This window comes from Dromaius novaehollandiae, chromosome 2 (genome assembly GCF_036370855.1).
Source record: "Dromaius novaehollandiae isolate bDroNov1 chromosome 2, bDroNov1.hap1, whole genome shotgun sequence".
Lineage (NCBI taxonomy): Eukaryota > Metazoa > Chordata > Aves > Casuariiformes > Dromaiidae > Dromaius > Dromaius novaehollandiae.
Genome location: NC_088099.1, coordinates 91,971,281 through 91,995,783, shown reverse-complemented (window position 1 = coordinate 91,995,783; position 24,503 = coordinate 91,971,281). Strand labels below are relative to the sequence as shown.

Here is a 24,503-nt window from a genome sequence, read left to right as displayed (position 1 = left end):
GCTAAGCTAAGTGGTGATCTCTGTGTGGATGAATTCCTTGCAGTTTGAAAAGCCACTGAAGACAATGATGTCCTGCTTGGCTTACTATAATAGGAATTGAGGGTAAAGGTTAGTTTTGCCTCCTGTGTAAGGATGAGAGAAGAATGTTTTTCAGCTAAGAGATGACTTGGGCAGTCAGGGAAGTCTAAAGTTAGGGAGAAGGTATATTAGAAATTCTCTTTGCTATGGGTGATGTTTCTGTGCTAAAATTAAAGCTAAAATTGAAATAAACTGTATGGACCAGAAAAGTCTACTTGCCACCACAGTGGTATTGAATATTTTAGCAAAATCTTTCAGACCAGAAGTAATCATTTGTATTAGATATGATATACAAGGTAGGAGCTTTATGCATTTGTTGAAGCTGCAGAGCAAGGCAGGTAAAAACTTAGGCATCTAACAGGTTGTCCTCAATACTCATGTTGGAAAGAAAAGCCTTGGCACCAGCATAACCACAAAGGTCTGATGTAGCATTCTCAAGCTTATCACCATCACAGGCAGGTGAGATTTCCCTTCATCCTTTTCTGGAAGACAGTTTCGGAAGAATAGCACTGTTACTGGCTGAACTCACATTTTGCACCTCGGTACATTTATATATAAAAGTTATCACAAATAGACAGTTACCAGTATTTATTTATTCATGATATTGATAAGATGGAAATGACACTTCTGATGTTTTAGCAGATTGTTCCCCCCTTCCCAACTATTTGTTCTGACAAATATGAAGTCTACCGTGTTTAAAGTTTTAATTTAAGCTTAAAATACTTTTTTAAAGGAAGTTTGCTCTTTGGAGACCCAGGCAAGTGAATTGGTCTTGTGTTCCTACAGGCCTATGGAAAGAGCTGTCTTTAGCTGTTGCACCATATGGTTAGTGCAGTGTAGCTTAACAGAAAGCAGATAGAGGCAAACCCAGCAGTCAGTGTGAATCCAGCTGCTTCTCATGTCCTTCAGAACCTTCAGAATCTTTTTTATGTTAGCAGATATTTTTAAATACATATACATTATATTTCAACCAAACTTTTTCATCAACAGAAATCTACCTTAGCCACATGACAAATTTTGAGGACTTTACATGCTCCCTGCCCACAGTTAAAACATTAGAGAGGTTTGCATAGGTCAACCAGAAACATGGAGGTCTTTTGATGTTTAATATCTGATGTGGTACCTCAGAGATAGAAGGGACAATTATGACCTGCTGGCCACTCATCTGTTCTCTCCTATGACTGTGCACAGACTTTAAAGGGCAATATGCATCTGATGTGTTCCTTGTCATTCACAGAGGCCAGTTGCCTGAGTGATTCAGTAATGCATGGGGGACCACAACACATTGAAGAATCACACCAATGTTATTTGTCAACTCACTTTATAAAGAGATCAAATAAAATTCTTATATAAAAAATCAGGTTTAAAATGGCCAAATACCTGCAAATGCTTTTTCCTCTCTGTTTCTCTTCTGCAAGCACTTGGACCCTTTCCCTCTTCTTTTCTTTATCTTTATTCACCTGCCCAGTAACCTGTGTTTCCTCTCTCCTGCAAACTCTTGGGCCCTGTCCTCACCTGTAGAAGTTTTCCCTGCAAGAGGAGGCTCTTTAGAGCCAGTGCTGACTGTGTTAACCAGGGCTGCTTGCTTGGGCAGCTAAGCAATGGACAGCACAGAAGACTTGCAATACAGTTCTTAAGATCCCACACGTGCATTAGAGAAATACTTTAGATGTTAAAGGCAAGAAGACATATGAATTACAGTGGATAGGTCCCCTGGAGTTCCTTAAATAATCCTGGTTTTAAACCTTTCAAAGACAGAAGGCTGTAAGTTGATATTGTTTCTGTATTTAAATGCTGTCAGTATTTTCAGTTGCACCTCAAAATGTGGCAGGTTTCCCAAGCCAATACAGTGGAGCAGTGGTTCTGTAAATTGGAGCTGCTGGAGGTCCTCAAGACCATGGTAGGTGGTTCTCAGGCTCTCATTAAACAGTCAAGTTTAACTGTTTTATGGGGGATACTGCTGTCTGAATTATCTGAAGGATGTAGCAGTTCATGAGAAATTATAATGCCTGTGGGCTAGACAGCCAAGGAATTAATATGATAGACTCCAAAGTTACTTTTGATAAATATTAAACATTCTGAACACTTGGGTTTCTTTAGCAAAAGTAACTTCTCGAAAAAAGGGTACATATGACCAGATTGAATTTCTGTATATAAAATGTCAAGCTTCGAAGAATGTTATGTTGTTACCAAGGGTGAAATGTTTTGCATGTAGTGACTGATGGATCTGTTTTTATTGCAGTTTCTTCCTCAGTGTCGCCTCTGTTGAGCCCCACGTTTCTCTTTCAGCGACTGTTCAGCATACTGCTCTCCCTGATGTCCACCTATCTGCTCCTCAGCACAGGGTACTTCTTTGTTACTCTATTTGGGTTGATCTTAAATATGAAAATCAGGGGCTAAATGTGAAATTGTCTGCTGAATCTCATAAACATTTCTATTAAAGATGTAAAGTTTGCTTCCAATTGAAGTCTCACCATTTGTCTTGTTGTTTAGCTTCCTAAATAAAATTTCAGGAGAACTTCCAAGGTTATCCTTGTATTATAAGCACTCTATTTTGTTGACATTCCTTTCAGCTAGATCAGGCAGTGGCTGGAAGGATATGTATTCAAACAATCTTGCACTAAAATAATGAAATCTGTTTTAATTTATATCTTTTGTTGTTTTGGTATTGTTTTGGTACATGTTTTTCTGCTCACAGACAAAAAGAAGTAAGTTCCGTCTCCCAGCTGCTCAGCATTTGCATCTAACTATGGCTTAAATGGCACACAATAGGAAACAGCCCTAAAATGAAGGATAATTTTCTTCAAGGAGATATTTTCATGGAAGTTGTTTTTCAAAGGGATTCTAGACCTCCATAAAGATCAGGGCTTGCTCCTTTTCAGATAAAAGACAACTCCCCAGGGTTTGAGATTGAAGAAAACAGTGTCAGCCAATCCTATGCTTTATTTTCTAGACTCGGTAGGTCTGCAGGGCATAATTAATGGGGAGTATAGGAACCATTCCTTCCCCCTCACCTCCCACTTATCCTTTGGATTTAATTATACTGGAAAATTAAGTGGAATAAAATATATTGGAGCAGACATCTTGCAATAGCTGCCACTTATGGATATATTCATTTCACATAAAGCATCCCTCTCCAACTCCCTCTCTCTTTTTTTTCCTCCCTCTCTCCAATCTGCCTTTCCCTTCCTCCCACTTCCCCCTTAAGGTTTTGACCCTAACTTTACTCCTGTCCACCCACGCACTCTTACACTCAGCCTTCTTAGTCTGTCCTGGCTACTGGATAAAACGCGAATGTTGCTATCTCTGAGGCTGATAATCTCCCTGCTTGTACTGTGGACCTTGAATGCTGACAACTCTCTCCTGTCACCCTACAGTGTGTTCAAAAAAACAGACAAATTCTCCAATAATTCATTAAAAAACAGTCACAGTGAAACCAAGGCTTTCAGTGCTGAAAGTATCCAGTGTTTCTCTCAGTGCTTTGTTGGATGCTGTAACGCTAACAGGTGCCTTGCTTAGGGAGCTGCAGCATGTCTCCAGGTGTAGGTAAGGGAAAGTGTTCAGGTCAGCTGAAGCACGTGGCTGCTTACGCCCAGGTGTCGCTGACTCACTTGAAGACATTCGATTTGTGAGCAAGCACAGAGTGCTGTGAGGTTTGCAGGCACTTTTATTACTGGCAACCCAAACTTTGTTCACTAACTGCTTGTCATTTGGATAATTAAAGCAGAAGCGTCTATCTAGAACTTTTTGTTCAAGTTTGAAACTGTTTTGTAGCTACATTGCAGGGGAAATATAAAACAGAAACAATATGAAACAATACAGTTATTCTTGGTATTTTTAGACAACTCTGAGTCCAAGAAAAAAGGAAAAAAAATTACAATCTTGTCAGTAGTCAGTGTCAGTTATAATTTTTTTCCCCTTTCCCCCACCCCCAAAACCCTGATGCATGCCATCACTTGCAACCATGACACAGAAGGCAGGGGGAAATTAATATTATCTAATGACAGTGTAACCCCCACCCTAGTAACTTAGGGGGTTAATTTCTCTCAGGTAAATACATTCATAGTTTGCTATGCTTGAGTGCTCTAGGTGCCAGCAGTGACTCCCTGATATTGGGGGTCTAGCTTCTAGAGTAGCAGAGCTGCCTTGATTTGAGTGTAACTTGACACTAGCATTGAGATAGGTGAAAGTATGTAGCGAGGAAAAAGATTGTTTGACTTTGAAATGTGATGCTCTTTTTATCACATGGATGTCTCTCTCCTGGGAGCTGGATTGAGATAACCAGAATAAGTGTGTGTGATTGGGCCCTAAAGAGAGACACTTGCTAGTTGCTGTCTTTCTAAGCTGGATTGCACCTCCTGTTCTCAATTGCAAATAGCTCTGACTATAAATTTTTCTATTTTGCAGAAAACAGGTGCTAAGCATGTTTTTTTTTTCTCCTGTTCCTTTTTGTTTGGTCCAATTTTGTTAAAATTATTCATCACACCAAAGGGCAACTATCTGATGTTGTGGATGCCATGCCATCACATTTCTGATAAGGGAATGTGAATGTTCAAGATCCAAAATGTGGATTGACCAAAGCTGAAGCAGCCTCTGTCTCTCCTACATCTACCATTTAATTGTTGTGTGACTTTAAACTCCACCAATGAAGTATGAGTACACTTCAGAAATGGGGAGAGAAGGGAGGAGGGTGCTGCTTGGTCTTTGGTATGTCATGTGTGTAAGGAGGATAAAAAAGAGTATTTGATGTTAAATAGTTTTAGTGGCTGCACTTACTGTGATTAACTGTTGTTATTCAGATACGAAGCTCTCTTTCTACTGGTGCTGTCTGGTTTGATGTTTGTATGGATAAATATGGAACAAGAAGCACTGCAGCACTACAGTTTTTCACGCAAACCAAAGGTAACAGCTGCAGATAGTTATATTTATGTCGGGTTAATTATCAGCTTTATTGTCTTTTCCTCGAGGTACAATAAATATTCTCAGTGGTTTTCGTAGCACCACAATTCTTTCTTTTGAGTTTGGAAAGCCAGTATCATCTCTGTTATAAAATGGGAATGTGACCTTGTAAAAGAGATTTATGTGAGATTTTATTGAAGATATTCCTCATCAGAGCCATTCCTGAGAATGTAGGAAATCAGTTTGACTTAGTGGTATATCCTGTAGACTACAAAGCTCTGTTCTTTGAGTGTAGTGCTAATTCAGAATAAGGTATAATAACTCTTTTTAGATTAAGTACAATATTGCTGTACTTTCTCCTCTTCTGATAGAAGAGTCACAAATGTGTATGAGAGAGGCTGAAATATCCCACAGGAAATACCAGAAATCTTGTTTGACTTTGCCTTGCCACTCTCTCTCTTCAAGGATAGTATTTTATTTCTGCTTAGATAAGTCTCTGGCTCCCTGTCTATCACCGCAATTTCTTTCACTCTGAGATTTAGCGTATTTTGTCAGCACTGTTCAAAGCCTATGCTGTTCATATTGCCACTTTGCTCTTAGGTTAGGCCAGTGGTTTAAGACGCTGTAGTTAAGCCTTTGAGTTGGTTAGAACCAAAGGGCTTGTTGTCTGGCTGCCCTGAGCCAGGCAGGGGTTGCAGCACTGTCCTTTCCCTGTTTCTCCCAAATGTGCTGTTTTTGATGCAGATCATAGAGAATCAGGGTAAGGCTGCATCGGAGCTGACAGTCATTTGTAAGAGGAGTTGTGGTGCAGATCTTTCCTTCCTTTTGTAGCTCATAATAATGCTGTGAATTGGGAAAAATGCCAGGTGGCGAAATCAGAGCAAAAACATCCACCAGAGTGGACCTGACAAATACTGTGTTTTTGTGTTTGACCTGCAAGGGAGGTGATTTTAAAACTTGAGAGAGAACAGGATTTATCAATTCAAGGCTGAGCATCATAAATGAAGATGAGAATCACTGCTTTTTATTTACATTACATACACTTAAGGTATTTCACTTGGGCATGTTTTGAAGCATCTTAAATGTCGGAAGAGGAATCCGAATGTGAAATACGTACTATTAGTGTGAGGCTATGATAGCAACAGGAGGTTTCTAGCAGGGCAGAGTCATCTCTAGGATTAATTTCCTGCTCTGGGACCCACTTTGACCTTTTGCATGTTGTAACAAGGCATCTCTGATGCTTGCCTGCCTGATAGAGGTCTAATGTTCTAGTTTGTTTAAAAATAAAATTCTGTTAAAGCAGTATATTATGTATTAGACTAGACCGGTGATGAACCCCTAATAAACCAAATGCAAATGAAAAGAACATAAGTGAGCTGTAATTAAGTTTTCTGTTGTCGCTCCCTGTATATCTCCTGACCTTTGTTTTGGTTTCAGATGAAAGGAATGATAATGTTCAATCCCATTTTAGATTAGAAAAATCATCTCTAGAATGACTGTTGATACCTGCCCCCCTCAAAATTTTTCATTTGAGAATCCAGCTCAGTTCTCTGATGATAGGAAATTACTTTTAATTAAAATGTTGACAGTATTGAATATCTATTACTCGTTTTTTAATTTTCCCCAGTAAAAAGTTCATTGGCCTCTTAAACTCCATAATTTCTCTTCAGATCAAGTGATGTCATGTTGAGAACTGAGTGAAGGAGATAGAGAATATTTTAGTATTTTCATTCACAGCATAAGTCAGCTGAGGATAACTGCAGTCATTTAGTGCTGTGGGTCTTTATACACATGCTCATGTGACCAGTGGAAGTGTGTGTGTAGGAGGAATATTTATGATGAAAAAGATTATGATAAATCTAAGGCATAGAACATCTTTTGTAGTGTAGACAACAGCAGAAACTCTACTGTGTTCATTTGGTCATCTCACTTGTACTCTCCTTCTGACTGGTTCATTAAAGTATAATGAAAATATGGGAAAGATTTGCAGTCCTTATCAGGATGCCACTCTAATAACAATTGATGGGGAAGTAGGTTTATTTCTCATTCATTCCAGTAAAAATATGATTCTTATATCAAAATACCTCTGTTGATATTACATATTTTTTCTTCTGCTGTCTTTCCAGCTTGCTGTTTTCAACTTCTCCTATGCTACTGATATAATGCAGTTTCGACAGCTCCACCTGGATGATGTCCGTAGGTCTTTCTTCTTTGTATCCTTTTGCTGGTTGCTGTGTTCCAGGGAAAAGACTGGTTCCTTTCAGAAGGTGCCGCAACCAATATCAGTAGTCTGGTAGCAGGTGGAAACAGAAACTAGTAGACTCTGATCAAGATAATTTGACTCATGCTGCTGGAAAGACCATGATGTGATACGTTGTTTTTTGATACAGTGATTCCATACAAACTGCACTGCTTTGGGATCTGGCTCCTTGGCCACTCAAAAAATTTGGTCTCTTATGACCATTACAATCAAGTTAACCTTTTTTCTAAAGGGACCCATTTTCAGTTTTGTTTTATTACATTTTGTGTGGAGGGAACTCATTCACCGCCTAGTTGGAAAAGGTGATATTAAAATTATTCCCATTTTCTCATTTTAGACTATGCCTATATATTAGGAGGAAAATGCTATGGGGCAGGCATTGACCATGGCCAATCAGATGAGATGAGCAGGAAAGTTACTGCAGGCTTTAATGAAAAGTGTTCCCAGAATCTGGCCCAGAATTATTTATAGCATATGTTGTTTCCACTGTTAGAAATGCTTCTGGCTTGGGTGGGAGATGTTATCTGTTTGTTCACTAATGTAACAGTTATTTTACATTCCTGAAACTGAAATTGCTGCTGATGATTTTTTTTAATACTGTAAAGGCTTGATAATCATACCATTTTTCTTTCTCATCATGTAATTGCAGTTAGGTGAGGGTTGTTTGGCAGCAAGGGTAATGGGTATGTAAGTGGGAGAGAAATTATGAGCAAGTCTGGAATAGAAGAATTTCTTGTGTAGGTGGGTTTGTCATAGCTGGAGCTGAGGCGGGAGTGGTCTGAATACCAGTTCCTACAAAAACAGGCTTTATAGTTTGTAGAATAACCAAATTGGAGAGGGTGGATCAGAATCGCAGAGTAGGCACTGTTGAAATTTATTGACATTGGGAACCTGCAGAAGAGAAGGTGAGACTGATACCTCATTAAAAAGGAAGTTTAGAGCTAAGGAAGGAGACAAATCGATTTTTTAGGTGCTGGATATTTGTGTTTGCTTTGGGGTATATCTGAAAAGCAACAGAAGCTCCTTGCAGTAAATTCTTTATTTTATTTGCTATTTTGATATATATATATTTGTATGTGTGTATATATATATATGTATATAAAAAAGTAAAATTTCATAAAGCTATCGTTGTTTGTCAGATCCTAAAAGCTGTCTGAAACAAAAAAGCAAAATGATTATATTTTTTAAAGCTTCAACATAGATTAAGATGAGATTAGAGAAGGACTAAAATTACCTGAACATATTCTGTTCAGCTCCTGAAAAAAGGCGCTTTTTACTGAGACCAGGCACAATAAATACCAGCTTAGAAGGGTTTTTTAAATTTAGAAAATGGTTAACAATTAAAAATAGTTGTGCTAAAAGGGAAGCCTTCTCTACTGGAGCAATCACATTGCAACTATGACCCTGTAAGTTGTGTCTCTTAAAAGAATATGTCATGATTCCCATTTAGGACCCAAGAGTCAGCCTCTACTGAGAGGCCTTATAGCCTGATCTTCCAGAATAAGATGCAGATTGCATCTTGATTAGGCTGCAACTCTGACCTATGTGCTACTGGGCTTTTTTTTTTTTCAGTTTTATTACAGAATTGTCATTCTTATAAATCTTAACTAGCAGAATTGTGTTATGCTGCTAGATTGCTGTGTTACTAAACTTGAAATGATATGATACACTTGGGAGGTATAAATTTCTTTAGTTATGCTGACCTAATCCTTTCAAAATATTGCATGCAGAATCTCAATGATTCTGCTGTAGAGTTCATAGCAAACTGTTTATGCAGAGATTTAAATGATCCAATGCAGGAAGCTATAATCAGACTGGAGGGACCAGAGGGAGCTCTAAAGGCAGGAGCCATCGTCACTGGCTAAACCTCTGCTTGAAGGAAAAGGGAAACTAAAACCATTCACTGACAGATGGGGTGTGAGCCATAATGGACGCCAGTTGCTCCGGGGGTAGAAAGATACCGTCCTCCACCTTTCTTGGGCTCATGTAGCAGCAAGGGTTGTATCAATCTGAAGAGGGTAGGTTTATTAAAACTTCCAGCTATGCAGATACTGCCAGAATCCTCCTCCCTCCCCCAAGCAGGGAATAACTGGGAGTGCTGTGTTGCAGTGGAGAGGCTCAGCACAACCTTTGGGCAAGAAGACTGGGAGGAATAGCCTGAAAGCCTTTACGCTTGTTTCTTAGCCAGTGACTTCTTCCACAGCTGATTCCTCAGTAACACCATCTGTGGTGTGCAGTACCATGCATATGTCTTTACCTTCTGCAAACACACGTGCGTTTGAAAGTGCGGTGGGAATTGTTGTCCAGATACATTCCTACCTTGCTAGGGGCTTGGGAAAAACAAGCTGCATCTCTCCAGCAGAGGCTTCAAGACAGGCTCTAAAATCTTAAACATGCCGTCCCTCACCTTCAAAACTGACATAGCCATATCTGAAATTTTGGGTAGAGCTAGACAATACTTTGTATTAAGTGCAGTGTAAAGCTGTAATAGTGGGCCAGCTTCTTATAGTTTGATGACAGGATTTTGAAAGCAAACTGCAATGAAGCAGAAAAAAGGTTTTTGTTTTGGCTGCAACTGTTTGTGGTGTATTTTCCTTAAATACATGTAGGTTTTCTTCATAGTGACAGCCTTTTTTGGCACTGGCAACATAGCTTCTGTTAACAGGTAAATTTTATTCATTCATTTGAAAAGCAGCAGGGTGCAAAAGATCTCCCTACAGTTAGCATGCTGAATATAGATTTGGTTAGCAAAATAAGGGCAGCAGCATTAAAGCAACAGTCAGTGGAATGATGATAACAGTTCCTTTCATTTCTGCTCTCTATAAGATGCTCCCTAAGAGCTGGAGCTTGTCGGTTACTTGGTCATCTCAGTTGCCATTGGAGTTTATTGACAGAGTGAGTTCAGAGAGCTCCGCTGCTCCCCAGCAGCATGGCACCTCAAAAAGCACAAAGAGAGAAAAACTGTAGAGAAGGAAAAGTGAGGTGAATAGTCCTTGCTAATTTAACACTTGAGCAAGACAAGAGGAAGTTGGAAGCCTCGCTTAATTAAAAATGTATATGCACAATACGAGTTACAGGAGTAACTAACTCTTTTTTTTAATGGAAAATGCCATTTCAAAGATAAGTTGTAATGCCTTTTTCATGCTTCTCTAGTTTTGAGCCGGCTTCTGTCTATTGTTTCCTGACTGTGTTCAGTCCCTTTGTGATGGGAGGCTTGCTTGTGCTGAAGGTTAGTAATCTTAGTGAAATTTTCACGAAAAACTGTTTAATAAATAACATATCATGCACATAATTGATACTTTGCAATTTACATACATATGTGTATATATATATTTGAGATTCATTAACCTGCTTAATCACATGTGCAGCTTTCAGCCTTAGTGGTGTTTCTAAATAGACCTTTCTGATTCCCCAAAGAGAGAGACTGGTGTATAGAAAATATAACTTACCTGCATTAGATTGGTCTATGGTATTTAAATAGAAATTTTAAATGTTGAAAAGACTTAAGTTATTTAACAAATGATAAGTTTTTCCCGTAGTGTAATATCTACGGAAGCATTGAGGAAATATATTTTATTAGCTTCATTTATGTACATACATTAAGTACAGGCTTTAAATGTCCTAATGATTAGGTTGTCATTTTACAATGAACACTATTTTTGATAATTTTTAATACTTTGTTCATACCTCGTTAGTTTGCTAGAGATTGAATTGCACTTCTTGTTTTCAGGCAAGGTATGAGAGCTCTTTTTGGGTATTTGAGTACCGGATCTTCTATCACAGAGGCATACGAAGGGGAGACACCGAGTTTGTGGATTATGGCTAAAATAAGCAGTATTTTATGCCTCTGTTTCTTCTGTTTCTGTCCCAGAGAAAGCAGACTTAAGTTAGAAAAAACTGTTTCTAACTTTTTTTTTAATTCACTGAGCTATTTACATTTGCTTGACCTGGTTTTGGAGGAGCAGCGTTATCCTTTTGTTGCTGAATACCATCTATATTCAGATATTTGTGGCTGAGATGAGACTGTCGTATTACGCTTGGTTGGAGCTCTGCAGCCTGTCATGTGAGATATTGGACCTGAACAGTTTTGTGTTCTAGCCCTTTTGAAGTATTTATTAACAATGCAAAAAAGGATAAATGATCATTAGTGTGTTTTAATTATACTTTTCCATATTGCCTCATGGTTTGTTTCACTGCAGTTCAGCTGTGACTATGGAAGGTTTTTTTTATTCGCTTACTAAACAAGCTTCCTGCAAAATGATTTTCAAGCTTTTCTTGCCAATATTTTTATTTTTACACCATAAACATTTCATGATAATTTTGGAAGTGTGAAAATGTTTCCTCAGCCTTCCAGGTTGTTTTGTAAATGTGTTTGTAAACTAAAATATAATTTGTGTTTTATACAGGTTGTAATCCCATTTGTTTTGGTATCATGTGCTTTTGAAGCGGTCCAAGTCACAACACAGCTTTCTTCTAAAAGGTATAGTAAGCGCGATATTTCTGCAGTAGGAGGGTTTTGAATTTATTTTGCCAGAATTCATAGTTGTCAAATCTCAATCCTATTTAAAAAAGCAACAACAACAGCAACCAAGAGATCATACTGTTACTTTTATTTGATATTATTGTTTGGGGTTTTTGGTTTTTTTGCAAGCTCAGGAATCCTTTTCTGAGTTATAAATGAGTATAAATGGAAGTGCTGGCCCTGTCTGAAACAATCAGATATTTAATATTCTTTGTTGACAATACACAGCAGGAATACCTTTTTTCCTTAATGTAGAAAAATGAGCAGAATTTAAAATTTGATTCTTGTTTTATATTGCATCTCTGCCTATAGTATGATATTTTGAATAACCCATTTATAATCTAACTAATTTAGAGCTTTGTAGCACTGACCTCACCACAAATGGCATTTCAAAGAAAAAGGAAGGAAAAGAATTAGGCTCTATGCCCTTCCATGGTAATTTAATACTGCCCAGATTAAACTGTTACCCCTCCTTAGCCCTTTCAGTGGACCAAAGGACATGGTTGAATCCTCTGCTTGTTATGTGGCATTATGGATGATGCTGTGAAGGAGGATGTCCTTGTCAGCCATGTAGTTTTGAGTTTATCATGGTGGGACGTGGCATGGGGTGGATCAGAAGTCCTGCTGGGCCATGGCAGGGGGACTGCAGTGAGCGTGTCCTGCATGTGGCTCTGTTGAGCTCGGGAAAGCTGCCATTGCTCCACGTGATGCCCTCTGCCTTTCTGTTTGGTTTCATCCTGCTCATGCCCTGTCTGTTGTGTCTTTGCACAACGCCACCCCGTTCTGATAAGGGATGTGGCAGCTGGGTGCAAGCCCACTTGCTGTTGGAGAGGTGGCCCAAGGCTCCCCACTGCGCTCACCTTCTCTGCCTTAGCTGTGTGGGCGGGGTGTGGGGCTGTCCTGGACCCCGCGGGAGGGTGTCTGTCCTCCTCACCAAGGCTTACACAGGAGCAGGGCTGTGCTGTGGGCAAGGGTGGCTCAGAAGACCAGTTACCAGTGATGTTTATATAGGTGAGGCATTGTAAAGGTCAGCATTCCCGAGCTGCTGAGCGCCTGCTCAGCAGTATTGCAGTCTTATGGGACTTGCATGTGTGTGTGTGAGAAGGAAAATTATAAATGCTTCTTAAAACAGAGGATTAGAGTATGTCTGCACCACTTTACGAGGCTGTGGTTGTAACCGAGGCCGGTGTTTGCCATAGCTCAATTTAGCTGCTCAGATAATGCTCGCAGTGACGCTGCTACAGCATTGGCTGGGGAACAAGGCAGTAACGGAGGATGTACCTGGGATCCCCGGGGGGCTTGTGCTCCGGTTGTCAGCATGTCCCAGAGTCTGTGCTGCAGGCTCTTTATTGCTCTCGCTGCCGCAGCTAGCTAGCTAAAGCCGTCGCAGACAGCTATCTTGTCTTTGTACTGCTGCACGCGTACCCTGAGATTAGTGTTGTCCTTCCATTGTGAAAGGCTTCCTGCAGTTCAGGAGGGCAATACCCAGATTTTTGTGATTTGGACAAATTGCTCCCAAACTCCCCGTTTATAGGTAAAAGAAATTTTTTGCTGCCCATGGGGAATATTCTGTCAGAGTGTGTTCTTATAGCTTGCCTGTTAAAACAGCCCTCTAGTTGAGTGCTTACGAGGCACTACAAGATTGCAATATCCTATCTGAGCCACGCATAATTTGAGAGAGACTTTCACTGAGTCCGAGGAGTAATAGATTTGTTGCATCCTTATTTACTAATGAAGCATTGCCTAGACTTAAGCAATATTAGAAGATAAAACTTTCTCATCAGGAGACATTGGTATGAGTGTCCCTCAGTACATGCTCATGCAGCGCTACGGTAGGACGCTTTCCAAAAAAAAAAATCTTCACATATTTTTGATGATGGTACTAGTAAATGAACTGTATTATAGTTAGAGATGTTTCTGTTAATGGGTCAGCTGCTTAGAACATTGCTTCAATGTCATTAATTTAAAAACTAATTTTAACCAGTTATAGCAACTACTTTCATGTAGTTTGGGATTTACATAATTTAATGAAAAGAAGATTAAGATAATGGGGAAAGAACAGCTCTGTGTGCTCCCTTTCGGTTCATTTTATTGGCTGCAGTCTACTTTCCTGAAGTAGCCTGCAGTCTGACGAAGAGAGCTGTGGGTTTGGGTTCATGCCCCAAAATGCTGGGTGTTCCTGGAGCAGCTTAGAGGCACCCAAAGGTCTGGAAGGGAGCCTCTCCCCTCACTTAGCCTGCTACCCAGCTGCGCTGGCTGTCAGGATGGGACTGATCTGCTCAGGTATCTGCATATACAAAAGCAGTTTTGGTCGCTCTTGAGTCCATATCGAAGCTTCTAAATCAGCTTTATTTGACTTAATTGGCACATAAACTCCCTGTGTCAGGAATGGATGTTGCCTGCTGGGCAGACAGGGTTTGTAATGTTTGTTTTTGACATGAATTAAAACTATGCCTAGCACCCAGTCTTTGGGATGCTGCCCTTGTTTTCTGGCAAATGGCTCGTGGTAGGTTTCTCTGATGTGACATTGGAGCTCTGTTAATTTGAAATGTCGTCTTCAAGCAGGGTGGGATTACAAGCACCAAATGCTCTAGTCATATATTCTAACTGTTCTCTGGTACATTGACATATATCTGAGTGATTGAAAGGCAAGTACAAGAAATCATACCATATTTTAATTTCTTAACGGGGTTTTAGTAAGCTTTGTAACTGTCTGTGGCCATGAGTAAAAGTTGATGATCTGGTTCTTTTTCCTCTTTCAGCCTTTTCCTCATTGTTCTTGTGATTTCAGACGTTATGGCTTTGGTAAGCTGCTGTTGCACATTCTGTTCAAATAAGATCAAGAAGCAGAGTGCTCCCCTAATTCCATCTGGGGAGATTTGAATTTCTTTCAGACTTCAAAGTTTTCGGAACTAGGGCAGTGAATTGAATCAGGCTCCTAGCATAATTTAGAGATAAAACTCCTCCAATCACTACTCTTTGAATTTCATGTAATTAATGCTTCTGAAGAAGCAATATTTTTATTACTTCACTTTTTGACTCTTTTATTGTAAGTTATCATTCCCAATTTTTCATATGTTTTCCAATCAAGTTCATAAGGATTTAAATAAGAATATCAATTTTAGCTGTGTGACAGGTTTAGTTAATTTTCAGGTATTTTGAACCTTCTCCTCGCTCTTCTTCCCTTTTCCATCAGAAAAGAGAAAAGGAAAAATGTATTTCCCACCAATTCCAGTGTTAAGAGTGGTCAGAATCCAAGAGATATGATACATCTGAAGAGAGATTTTGTGCTCTTTGAAATAAGCTGTTAGGAAGTATTTTCTTCAGTGAGTTTGTGTCCATGTTAAAATAACCCAAATCCGAATAATCTCCCAGCATACTTTTTAGTGATTAAAAGTACATATTCAGTGCCCCCTCAAGCTGTCTTCAACTCAGCAAGCAGTGCCCCATGCTATCCCAAAATAAACAGGAACATTTTAAAAGCAGCAGGTAGAGCTGGTGTTCTCACTTTGTATGAACTGTTTTCATTTCAGTCCTTTGGAGTAAGTATTCCTGGTGTGACTTGATTGTACAGTGTGATTTATGGATCTTAGCTTATAGGAAAAACAGCAGGTACAACACCAAATAATGATTCATTTGTCTGTAGAGTGAGAAATGGAAAGGTATAGTTTTGTGTAATTTTAAACAAATCTTTGCAACTAAACTGATTTTTTTATAACTGCTATAGGAAAAGGATTAAAATACCAGTAAACCACACTCATATTTCACTAATAAAATCAGCCCAACTAGAGCAAAAGGGGAAAACAGTGGAGATATGTACTGCTGTGATTGAGGTCTTATATCTCACATATTCTTCTACTTCGACTTAATGTTTTTAAAACAATTCGCAACTGTGTAGTGGTGTACGAAGCAAAATATGACCAAAGAGGTTTGATATGCAGGAGCTGTGTGTATACAAGAAATGGAAAAGATTGGGGAAAAAGAAAAACAAAAACCAAAACTGGTTTATGGTCTTGCATCTTATTAAATGCTTAATGTGGCCACCAGCTAGAAATTTGGGGGATTAACTAATAGACAGCTCAAGCTCTATCTTCTCCCAGCACTATTCCTGTCTTATAGATGGGCAACTGTCTGAGTTGCCCAAAGAAATTTGGGGCAAAATTCCGAGAAAACAATATGCAGCCTTCTCTTTGGCACAAGATGATGTATGAGATCCATTATTTTAAGCAATAAAGTGATTTGGCTTTTCTTACCAAAAAGGTTCTCTGCTGGTAATCTTCCCTGCTTCTTGCAAACACAGCTTAACAGAACTTGGTCCCTCTTTAGCTGTTTGGGTTTGATACCATATTAAATCTATTTCTGGCTCCCAGAATATTCTTCACTTTGGTCCAGATGAGCATTCCTGGAAAGGTCTTGCCCTTGTTCTACTTGAAGAATTAAGAAATTTGGGTAAACAGCCTGAAAACACTGTTCTTAATTTTGTGTTTCAAGTTGTGCAGTGCTGATATACTAATCAAAGTTGTTTTATTTCCTAGCACTTTTTCTTTTTGGTTAAAGATTACGGAAGCTGGCTCGATATAGGAACAAGGTACAGTATTTTTTGCCTCCACTGCATTTTCAAAAGGCTCATAGGTTATTATTGTTGTTTATCCACTTAGAACTCTTGTAATTTTTTCCAATTACTCTCCCTAATCAAATGCTTCAGTGAGGTTCCTTGTGCTTAAAATACATGCATGCAAGCATGCACACACCCCAATCTAAAACCTGGGTCTTAAAATTTGTGCCAGTGTGACATGGAATAAGTAATGGATTTATCATAGCAAAAAAAAACAGTTAGTAGTATTTGTTTGTTTTCTAAAGAACAGTAATTAGACAACATATTTTAATTACTGTTTTGCATTTTAATTAGTTTTAATTTCTGTTAAAATAATAATTTATCAGACTTACTAATTGCCTTGAGTCTACTTAAGCATCCATTTATGATCCCCTGTGAAATAATGAGCCTCATGTAAATGTGTTGGTGGCTAGCAAGACTTATGCATTTATCCTACCCCCCAGTTGGAGGAGAATAAATCTGTAATATTTAAGCATGGAAATCGTAGCTATAACAAATATATTTGTTTCACATTATGAGTCCTACTAGCCTCCACAGCAAAGTTCATAGGGTAGATTTTTCAACTCTACAGTTTTATTTGTGACTATCACAGAAATAACAAAGAATACACATTTTGGATTTAGCTTCCTTGAGTTATGGAAATAGGTAATTTTCCATAAGAAGGTTAGGAGAGAACATGTTAATAATCCAGCCAGCCAATGTGGTCACTTGAAACTGTCGTTTAAACAAAAGTTGAATAGTGACCCATGGTTAATATGAATATTCTGTTTAGTCTGTGTACTCTGCTTTGCTCAGCCCCACGCTCCGTTTGGTACATGCATACGTATATACACACACACACACACTTGCACGCATGCACACTTTCTGCCTGTTTTTTGTGGAGATAAAAATTCCTGTTCATGGCTACCTTCTGGAAGCTCCCAGTGGGAGGAAATCAAGTTTTTGGTAAATCAGATGGCCTCATCCTTTGGTTGTTTGAATTCATATATAGATTAATATGCATATTAAAGGCCCAGAAAGGCTCTCTTCTGTTTGACAAGAAGCTTTCTAATTAGAAGTTAGCAAGCAAAAATAAAAATTGTCACAGATAACCAAAAACTTCCTCTCTGATACACAGGCTTTGTAGCATAGTGATTAACAGCCATGGTACATCTTGGATCTATTTTAACTGGAAGTATGCCTTGTTCCCAAGACTTCAGGGAAGCTGGTTATGCACCAGTGTAATTCTGCTTCTTGGTGTGTATGCTTTGTGCCCTGAAGAAAGCTCTGAAAGGGTCCTTCTGAAAAAGTAATTTGTGATCAATTTATAATGCGGGAACGCATAATGCTCAGGCAGCCTTGAATTTGTTGTTACTTCATTTTTGAGTGCTCCACTTTGCCACCTACATTATTTTATTGTAGTTTTTATATACATTATATGCTTGTGTCTGCAAAATATGTATATAAAATAAAACTTTCTTGGTTGCATAAGAAAGCAGGTGTAGCCATATGCAGAACTGAAGCAATCCTTCTCTTGTCTAGCACAAGAGACATTTTGAGCCCCTGAACCTCCAGAAATGAGCAGCTTTCTGCTGTTTGATCCTCAAGCTTCGCAACATTAGTAGACAACAGTAGAAGATATTCCGTGTATTCCTGAGAGGGAAGATGAGCTTTGCAGGCTTGTGGCAGCTCTTAGTGGGAGACAGGTACTAAAGTGGCTCTTTCCTGTCCGCTTACTACAACTGCTGCGACAGCTCTGTGGCATGCCTCTTGTCTGCTATTGCTTTGGCAGCATGTTCTGAAAATATCCTTACTCAGTTGATATTTTAGGTGTTGCCAAAATTTTCATGAGAGGACTGAGTCAGTGCAGGAAATGATTTTTCTTTCTTTCTTTTTTTTTTTTTTTTTCCTACCCCCCTAACCATTTGTATCTCAGTGAAGCTTGTGTAAAATTTCAGGGAACAAAGAATAGGAGCTGCTGTCATCTTTTTCTTTCTTTTTGTGTCACAAATGGGAAGCGGTGTGTGTGGGGGGGTAATTATCAGGGTTCATTTTGTATTAGTGGTTACCAGATCATGAAATCACAGGCTGAAAAAGCAGCGATTTATTTGCCTAGTGACATTTGGGAGAGTCATTTGTTGGATTCCAGGGGTATATGCGCTGTATTCGGGAAGCTTCAGGTGTGTATTTCCTGTTGGTGGTGGTGTTGACAGATTTCTCTGCATTTTCTAAATACCAGGCTTCAAAACTTTTGTGTGTCCTCTCTCCTACTAAGAATGTGCAAGCTCAGTAGGAAGTACTCATTTGGCAACACCTGAGTATTTCAATACCAGTGTTCAGAGCTTTTGTATGTAAGAGCTGTTTTTTAATTCCTTAGGAAAAATAAGACCTTCACTGCTGTTTTATGGTGTTTTGTTGCCTTGTGGACTTCTTTCACTGTGTGGAAGTGTTTCGTGTTTCCATTTCTTAATTTCGTCCCCAAGCTCCTGGCTTTACATCTCATTCTACCATGCTGCATATCCACATTAACATGATGTCCTTATTCTCTCTGTTATATTGCACCCATACTGCTTAAGTGTTGTCTTCCAACATACAGAGATTTCTACTTTCGCCTGTTCTTCCAGATCGTTATTGAAATGCTGAGTGACACCAAATCCAACATACAGTCCTGTGGCCACATTCAGCAAACGTTTGACCCACCATTGACTCCCATGTCCCAGTAAATTACTGACTACCATATTTATCTGTGGCTTCTTAGAAACTTTTCAAGTCATCTTGCTCAATTGCGGTACCAAAATCAAGTTGAACTTTTTTCAGAGAGTGTTTTTCATTGCTTTGATATAAGAACAGGGTAATAACCTTGCAGTGAATGTAGAATTCATAACAGTGGCTACTGACACAAGTTTGAGATCTGCTAACCTTACTCTGTTCCTCTTACCCTACACATCTTGACGTCACTCTACACTGCATTATATACCCTGGAAAATACCTATGCTTACAATTCATAAAAATAAAAATGCAATCTTCCCAGTATCTTTGATGCATCAGTTTGTGGTATGTGATCATGGGAAGTTTGTTCTGACAGATTCTTCTGTTTTTGAATAACAGGCAAATGGAATAGCTAGTTTTTCTGCTTCTTTGTCGTTAAAATGAACATCTCTGTGGCTTAAAAGCTGTATTATAGATATCTTTATGCTTTAAAGATATATCTGTATAGTATATAAAGTTTCTAAGTATTCAGATGGTTGACATAAACCACTGAAGCCTCATTTTATATGACAATATTACATAGCTTTTTTTACAGACACACACTGTACCACTCCCTGTTTTTATAACAGGTATTGGAAGATATAGGTACAATCTGAACTGTTCTGCAGTTTCACAGTTTAGGGGACATAGTTAAAGCACAGGAGACTGCTTTTTAGGTTTTCTTGAAATAGAAAATGTGGGAGAATTGTGCTAGCAGTGTTGGTGTTAAAAAAAAAAAAAGTGCATCTTGGAACTGTTTAATCTGTGCATATTATTGATTTGAGTGTATAATAGAAATAGTTGTAGTTTTGGAAAGATGAGACTTCTATGTCTGATTATGAAAACAAGGGACTTGTAAATAGAACAAGAGTGCTACCAACAATCTTGAGAATAGGAGCGAAGAGTAACATGATTTGTTGTAACGTGATTTGTTTGTGACATGATTTTATTTCAGGTGAAATGGAGGAGGGAGGGAGAGGGACCCTGGCCTAAAACGCAGTAGACTTAAAATTTAGAATCTAAATCTGGACTCTTAAATGTGGGATTGTTCCTAAGCACACACTGAAAGTAGCACCTCATGTAGAAATGAGGTTCTCAAACTCTTCTGGAAAGAGCTCTTCTAAGAGAGGTTGTTAGGTTTTAGTTAGTTTTTATTTCAGTTCCAGTTTTTGAATGTCTAAGGTGACATACTCCATCTTCCTCTCTTACCAGTTTCTAATCCTGTCTGCTGCCTTAAGTATTATCTAGTTGGGGAAAACAGGCACTGTGTGGAGAAAGATCTTTTTTTTTCTTCCTCCTTTCCTACTGATGTTTCATATCTCTTTTCTTTGTCACCCCATCCACCAGCTTCCTCTTCTCTCCCCTTGCCTTTGCCTGCCCATCTTATCCTTTATAAGCGATACCCGCTACTTAAAATCTGCCCTTCCTCATTGTGGACCTAACTTTGCCTGAAGCCTGAAATCTCACTTTTATTTGTTCAGGTTTGAGCTCTGATGGAGTAAGCCTGTTTTGAGAATTACCTGCTTCACTGTAACTACAGATCCAGCCAAGAGTGCAGTTCAGGGTTGTGTAGGGATCAAGATTTTTCCATCACTGTTGTGGCATATACCAGTAGGACTCTTGCTTTGTTTGCTTGTTTGTTTAGATACGGCATTATGCCAGCCTGAGAACTAATTTACCAAGCAGAGCTGCCTGCAGGCTCTGCAGTTCCAGTTGCTGATAGCCCCAGAGATATTGGCCATTTGCCATTATATGATAACCCATAGACTGAAATTGGTTTTACTTGTGCTCTGTAGCATAATATATTTTTCTTTACTCTGAAGATCTGATATTTTAATAAAGGAGCATAGCCATTCTGCTTTGTGCAGTATCGCAAGGAAGAAATGCATACAGCACTGTCTTCATTATAAAAGCCTGAAGGATCCAGTCCCTAGTACCTTGAAATGGGCTGGCACAAAGAGTAGTAGTAAGAGCCTTGTAAGTGTAGCTGGGGATTTATTTATAGCATTTAGCAGTAATGCCTGAGTTTTGTGTATAAATTTGAAAATCTTCTTTGTGAACAGTCACCAAAGAACATAGATAAAAGGAACTGGTGATATGGGAAGGGGTCGGGGTAAAGCTTAGTTGGTTGTGGAAGTTGTCTTAGGGGCAGATCCTGTCCTGCTGGGTGGCAGTATGTTTTTGCTTCTCATTTTCTTCTGAACTGACCACTGGGCCAGCAGATACAGGGCACAGTCAGGCTTGGAGGAGAAGGTTGGCTGTGCTTCATGCTCTTGAATCCTGTGGGAGTTTGCTTTGAGCCAGGAAATTCCTCAGTGCTTGATTTAGCAGCACACCTCAGCGTCAGTCTCACTCTGTCACACTATTGCAGGCAACCTCTAATGATGCCCTCAAAGATGTTCATGGGGGAAGAAAGGTAAGAGGGAGCTTGGAGTCTGCTTTGCCTATATTTTTTGGCAGGAGAGGGGGAAGAACAGGAAAAAGTTGTTACAGCTTTTGAGAGAACAGGTGCCTCTTTCTTCTCTCACCTGAATATTCCTAGGACTACAAGGATCTCTTAATCAGATTGGACTTTGGTCTTGGTTATGGCAGATATCTCTGAGATGTGTCCTTTGGCAGTAGCTGAAGAACGTCATTTGGGAAACAGCTGACTGGCAGGTAGCTAAGCAGAATTTGGGGGGATTTTTCCTTTCAGGAAGCCCCCCCTTTATATTTGCCTAAAATCATCTGTTAGCACCCACATCTAGCAAAGCCCCTTCTGGGGCAGGGGGAAGTCAGATGTCTGCATAAGCCCCATGTTGATGGCAGCAAGTCTACAGCAATTGTTAAGCCTCTGATGACTATCTTAAGGTGTCTGCAGGAATAAAGGCACGGTCCTCATTTGACTTCTCTGATTTTTGGGTTTCACATTTTCAAACTTGCTTGGAAAGCTAGAAGTAAAATGTTGTTGCTACTTGCATGAAGAATAAAATTCTGGTGCCCTGTGAGAAGGAAAGCTGAGATGTTAACAGTAACGCGTGAGACATTAAACCATGCAGCTCTTCACCAGAGTGGCTGTTCCTTTAAAAGCTGTGCAAATTTACATGCCTGTGGTGCTCGTACAGGCCCAAAGGGCGTGTCACACCATGAAGGTAGCTACAGCTAGGGTTTGACTTTCATTGTGCAACATTATGTCGCTTCCCATGAAGCACTGAAACTCAGACTGAGTCTGTGACGCACCGGGGTGGACTTCTAAAGGCTGCTCTTGAGGAGGTGTGTTATCTCTGTATTGTAAATGTGCTGTGAACTACAAAGCCCAAAGTGGACTGACCAGGTTACAGCATGCTTTTTGTCTGATTTCATGCTCTTGCTGTGTGATCTCGCACGCTCCTGGCAGAAACAGGGCGGGAGTATGAATATTTTCAGTTGCACTGTGTGCAAGTGGGAGTTCACACAGATGCAGGCTGCAGGATTTTAGGGTGCTTATGCCTGCTGAGGCTTGAGTCCGTTCGCACTGGTGTTTTTTTAAATAATAGAAATAATTTGTAGCAGCAATCAAGTCCCTTTCAGTGCTTTCCATCTAGCTTGTTCAGACTGGTTCCTTTGGTTGCTCGTATCCTGGCTATGGAAGAGTTCCCACTCATTAGTGAATTTTTGGATTAGTTTTATTTTCCTATGCTGGTTAGTGGCCAAGCTTTGTTAGAGCCAGTGTTTCTACACTTCACAGAACTAAATTATGCCATGCTAGTGCCAAGATTGTCACAATCAGGGGGTCATGAGAATAGATAGTGTCAGAATTATGAGCTTTACTGCTCTTCTGTGGCTAAACTGTCAAACAGAATGAGTCTTCAGGCAGAAATTCCAGATCATTAAACCTCCAAGTACTCCTTGGAATCCTTTTTTTTGCAAATAAACTCAGACTTCATCAAGTCTCAAGTTATCCTGCTTTTCCTAAAGAGCCATCTGTTTTGAAATAGTGGAGACGGGATGCATCAGGAGGTATGGATACCTCTAATGCCAATATCTTTGGTAGTCCCAGGAAAAAATGAACAGCTGTGTGGGTGGCTCTGGATGCTGTGATGGACATGGGTGCAGCAATATTTCATCTCAGTCTCTAGTCTGAGATGTCACTGGATTTGGAAAAAATCCTCATTTCTTGATGGCTAGTGACTTACGTTAAAGAGCTGCTTGATTCAAACATTGAACATGGGATGCTGAATGTTTTAGGTAAAAACTCAAGTCTAACCCAATATCCCATCTGTAACGTTTGTCAAATATGATACCTAGGCAAATAGTATGAGAACTGGAGCAAGCAAAGAACAGTCTTCCTGCTTGTTATCCTTCCAATAATCAGTGACTGAAAAATTGCGACTCAGCTGACACACCTGAGTTGTCTTACTACCGAAGAATGTCTACCTGATGTTAAGTTCTCCCTAAATTCTGCATGATTCATAGCAAACTGAAATTTTGTAGTGGTTTCAGTCACATACATTGAATTACCACCTGAATGAAAAAACACATCCAGTGCGTCTTATTTGCTTGATATACGTTCAGTTGTATTTACTGTTGTCCCTACCCTTTCATTTTGCCAGAGATTTTGGTTTTGACACTTTACTGCTATTATAAAAGTTGCCATCCTGGAGCAGTATATATAAAATGTAGTACTGGGCCAATAATTAGGTATGAATGTTTTCCAGAAGGCTGTTTAACTCTTTTTTTTTTCACTCTGCAAATTTCCATTTTCTCTCTCTCTCTCTTTTTTTTTTTAATCTCTATCTCCTTGCAGCATTAGCCACTATGTGCTGGTGATGTCATTGACCATCTTCATGATGCTGATGAATGGACTGGCCCAGCTGCTGACTACAAAGAGGCTTGAACTTTCCAGAAAGACTAAGCACCATTTCACGTGACGAAGCGTTAAATGTTCCTGCAGTTTTTCGCATCCTCAGCCTTCCTCTGAACCAACCTCTGGCTGTGGAATGTAAATACAAGTTAACAGACTAGAGTGCCAAAATCCCATCCAGGGTTCAGAGTGCTCTGCTGATACAGATTAAATGGTATCCTGTGGCTGAAATTTGTGTTTGGAGATTGTCATTTAGACATCAGCTGGGCTAAAATAGCCTTGTCTTTATTCTGTAAGCAACATATTTCTTGAAAGTAAAAACAGCAATCAAGTCCTGTCTAAAAGAAATAGGCAGCCATCTTTTGGGTTTTTTCTTCAGTTATTCTAACTCATCCTCCAGCTGTTTGTCTTACACACGCACATTCTCATTAGGAGTCTGCAAAGTCCTAGCTTCATTTCATGCCTCACATAAGCATCTCTCAGACTAAAGCATAAACAAAATCAATCTGGGCAGATCACCGATTTGTCTGTTGCCCAACATGGCATATGCATTTGATTACCTCTGAAACTGGCTATGCTT

The 24,503-nt window shown here is 39.4% G+C and overlaps 1 protein-coding gene across 8 annotated transcripts in view; it reads left to right on the top strand.

The window, feature by feature from the left end:
* Window positions 1–24,154, top strand: part of PIGN (phosphatidylinositol glycan anchor biosynthesis class N) — a 108,159-nt gene extending 84,005 nt beyond the window's left edge. For 7 of the 8 annotated variants that reach the window (XM_064506893.1, XM_064506896.1, XM_064506898.1 and 4 more), the window contains 9 exons: window positions 2,321–2,423; window positions 4,878–4,980; window positions 7,104–7,190; window positions 9,847–9,902; window positions 10,391–10,466; window positions 11,644–11,717; window positions 14,522–14,564; window positions 16,295–16,347; window positions 23,867–24,154. In XM_064506893.1, coding sequence (XP_064362963.1) covers window positions 2,321–2,423; window positions 4,878–4,980; window positions 7,104–7,190; window positions 9,847–9,902; window positions 10,391–10,466; window positions 11,644–11,717; window positions 14,522–14,564; window positions 16,295–16,347; window positions 23,867–23,990 — 719 coding nt within the window. In that variant the 3' untranslated portion in view covers window positions 23,991–24,154. Of the gene's footprint in view, window positions 1–2,320; window positions 2,424–4,877; window positions 4,981–7,103; window positions 7,191–9,846; window positions 9,903–10,390; window positions 10,467–11,643; window positions 11,718–14,521; window positions 14,565–16,294; window positions 16,348–17,895; window positions 18,041–23,866 lie in introns of those variants that run through there. The other variant, XM_064506897.1, reaches the window with a different exon arrangement.
* Window positions 24,155–24,503: the final 349 nt, after the last annotated feature.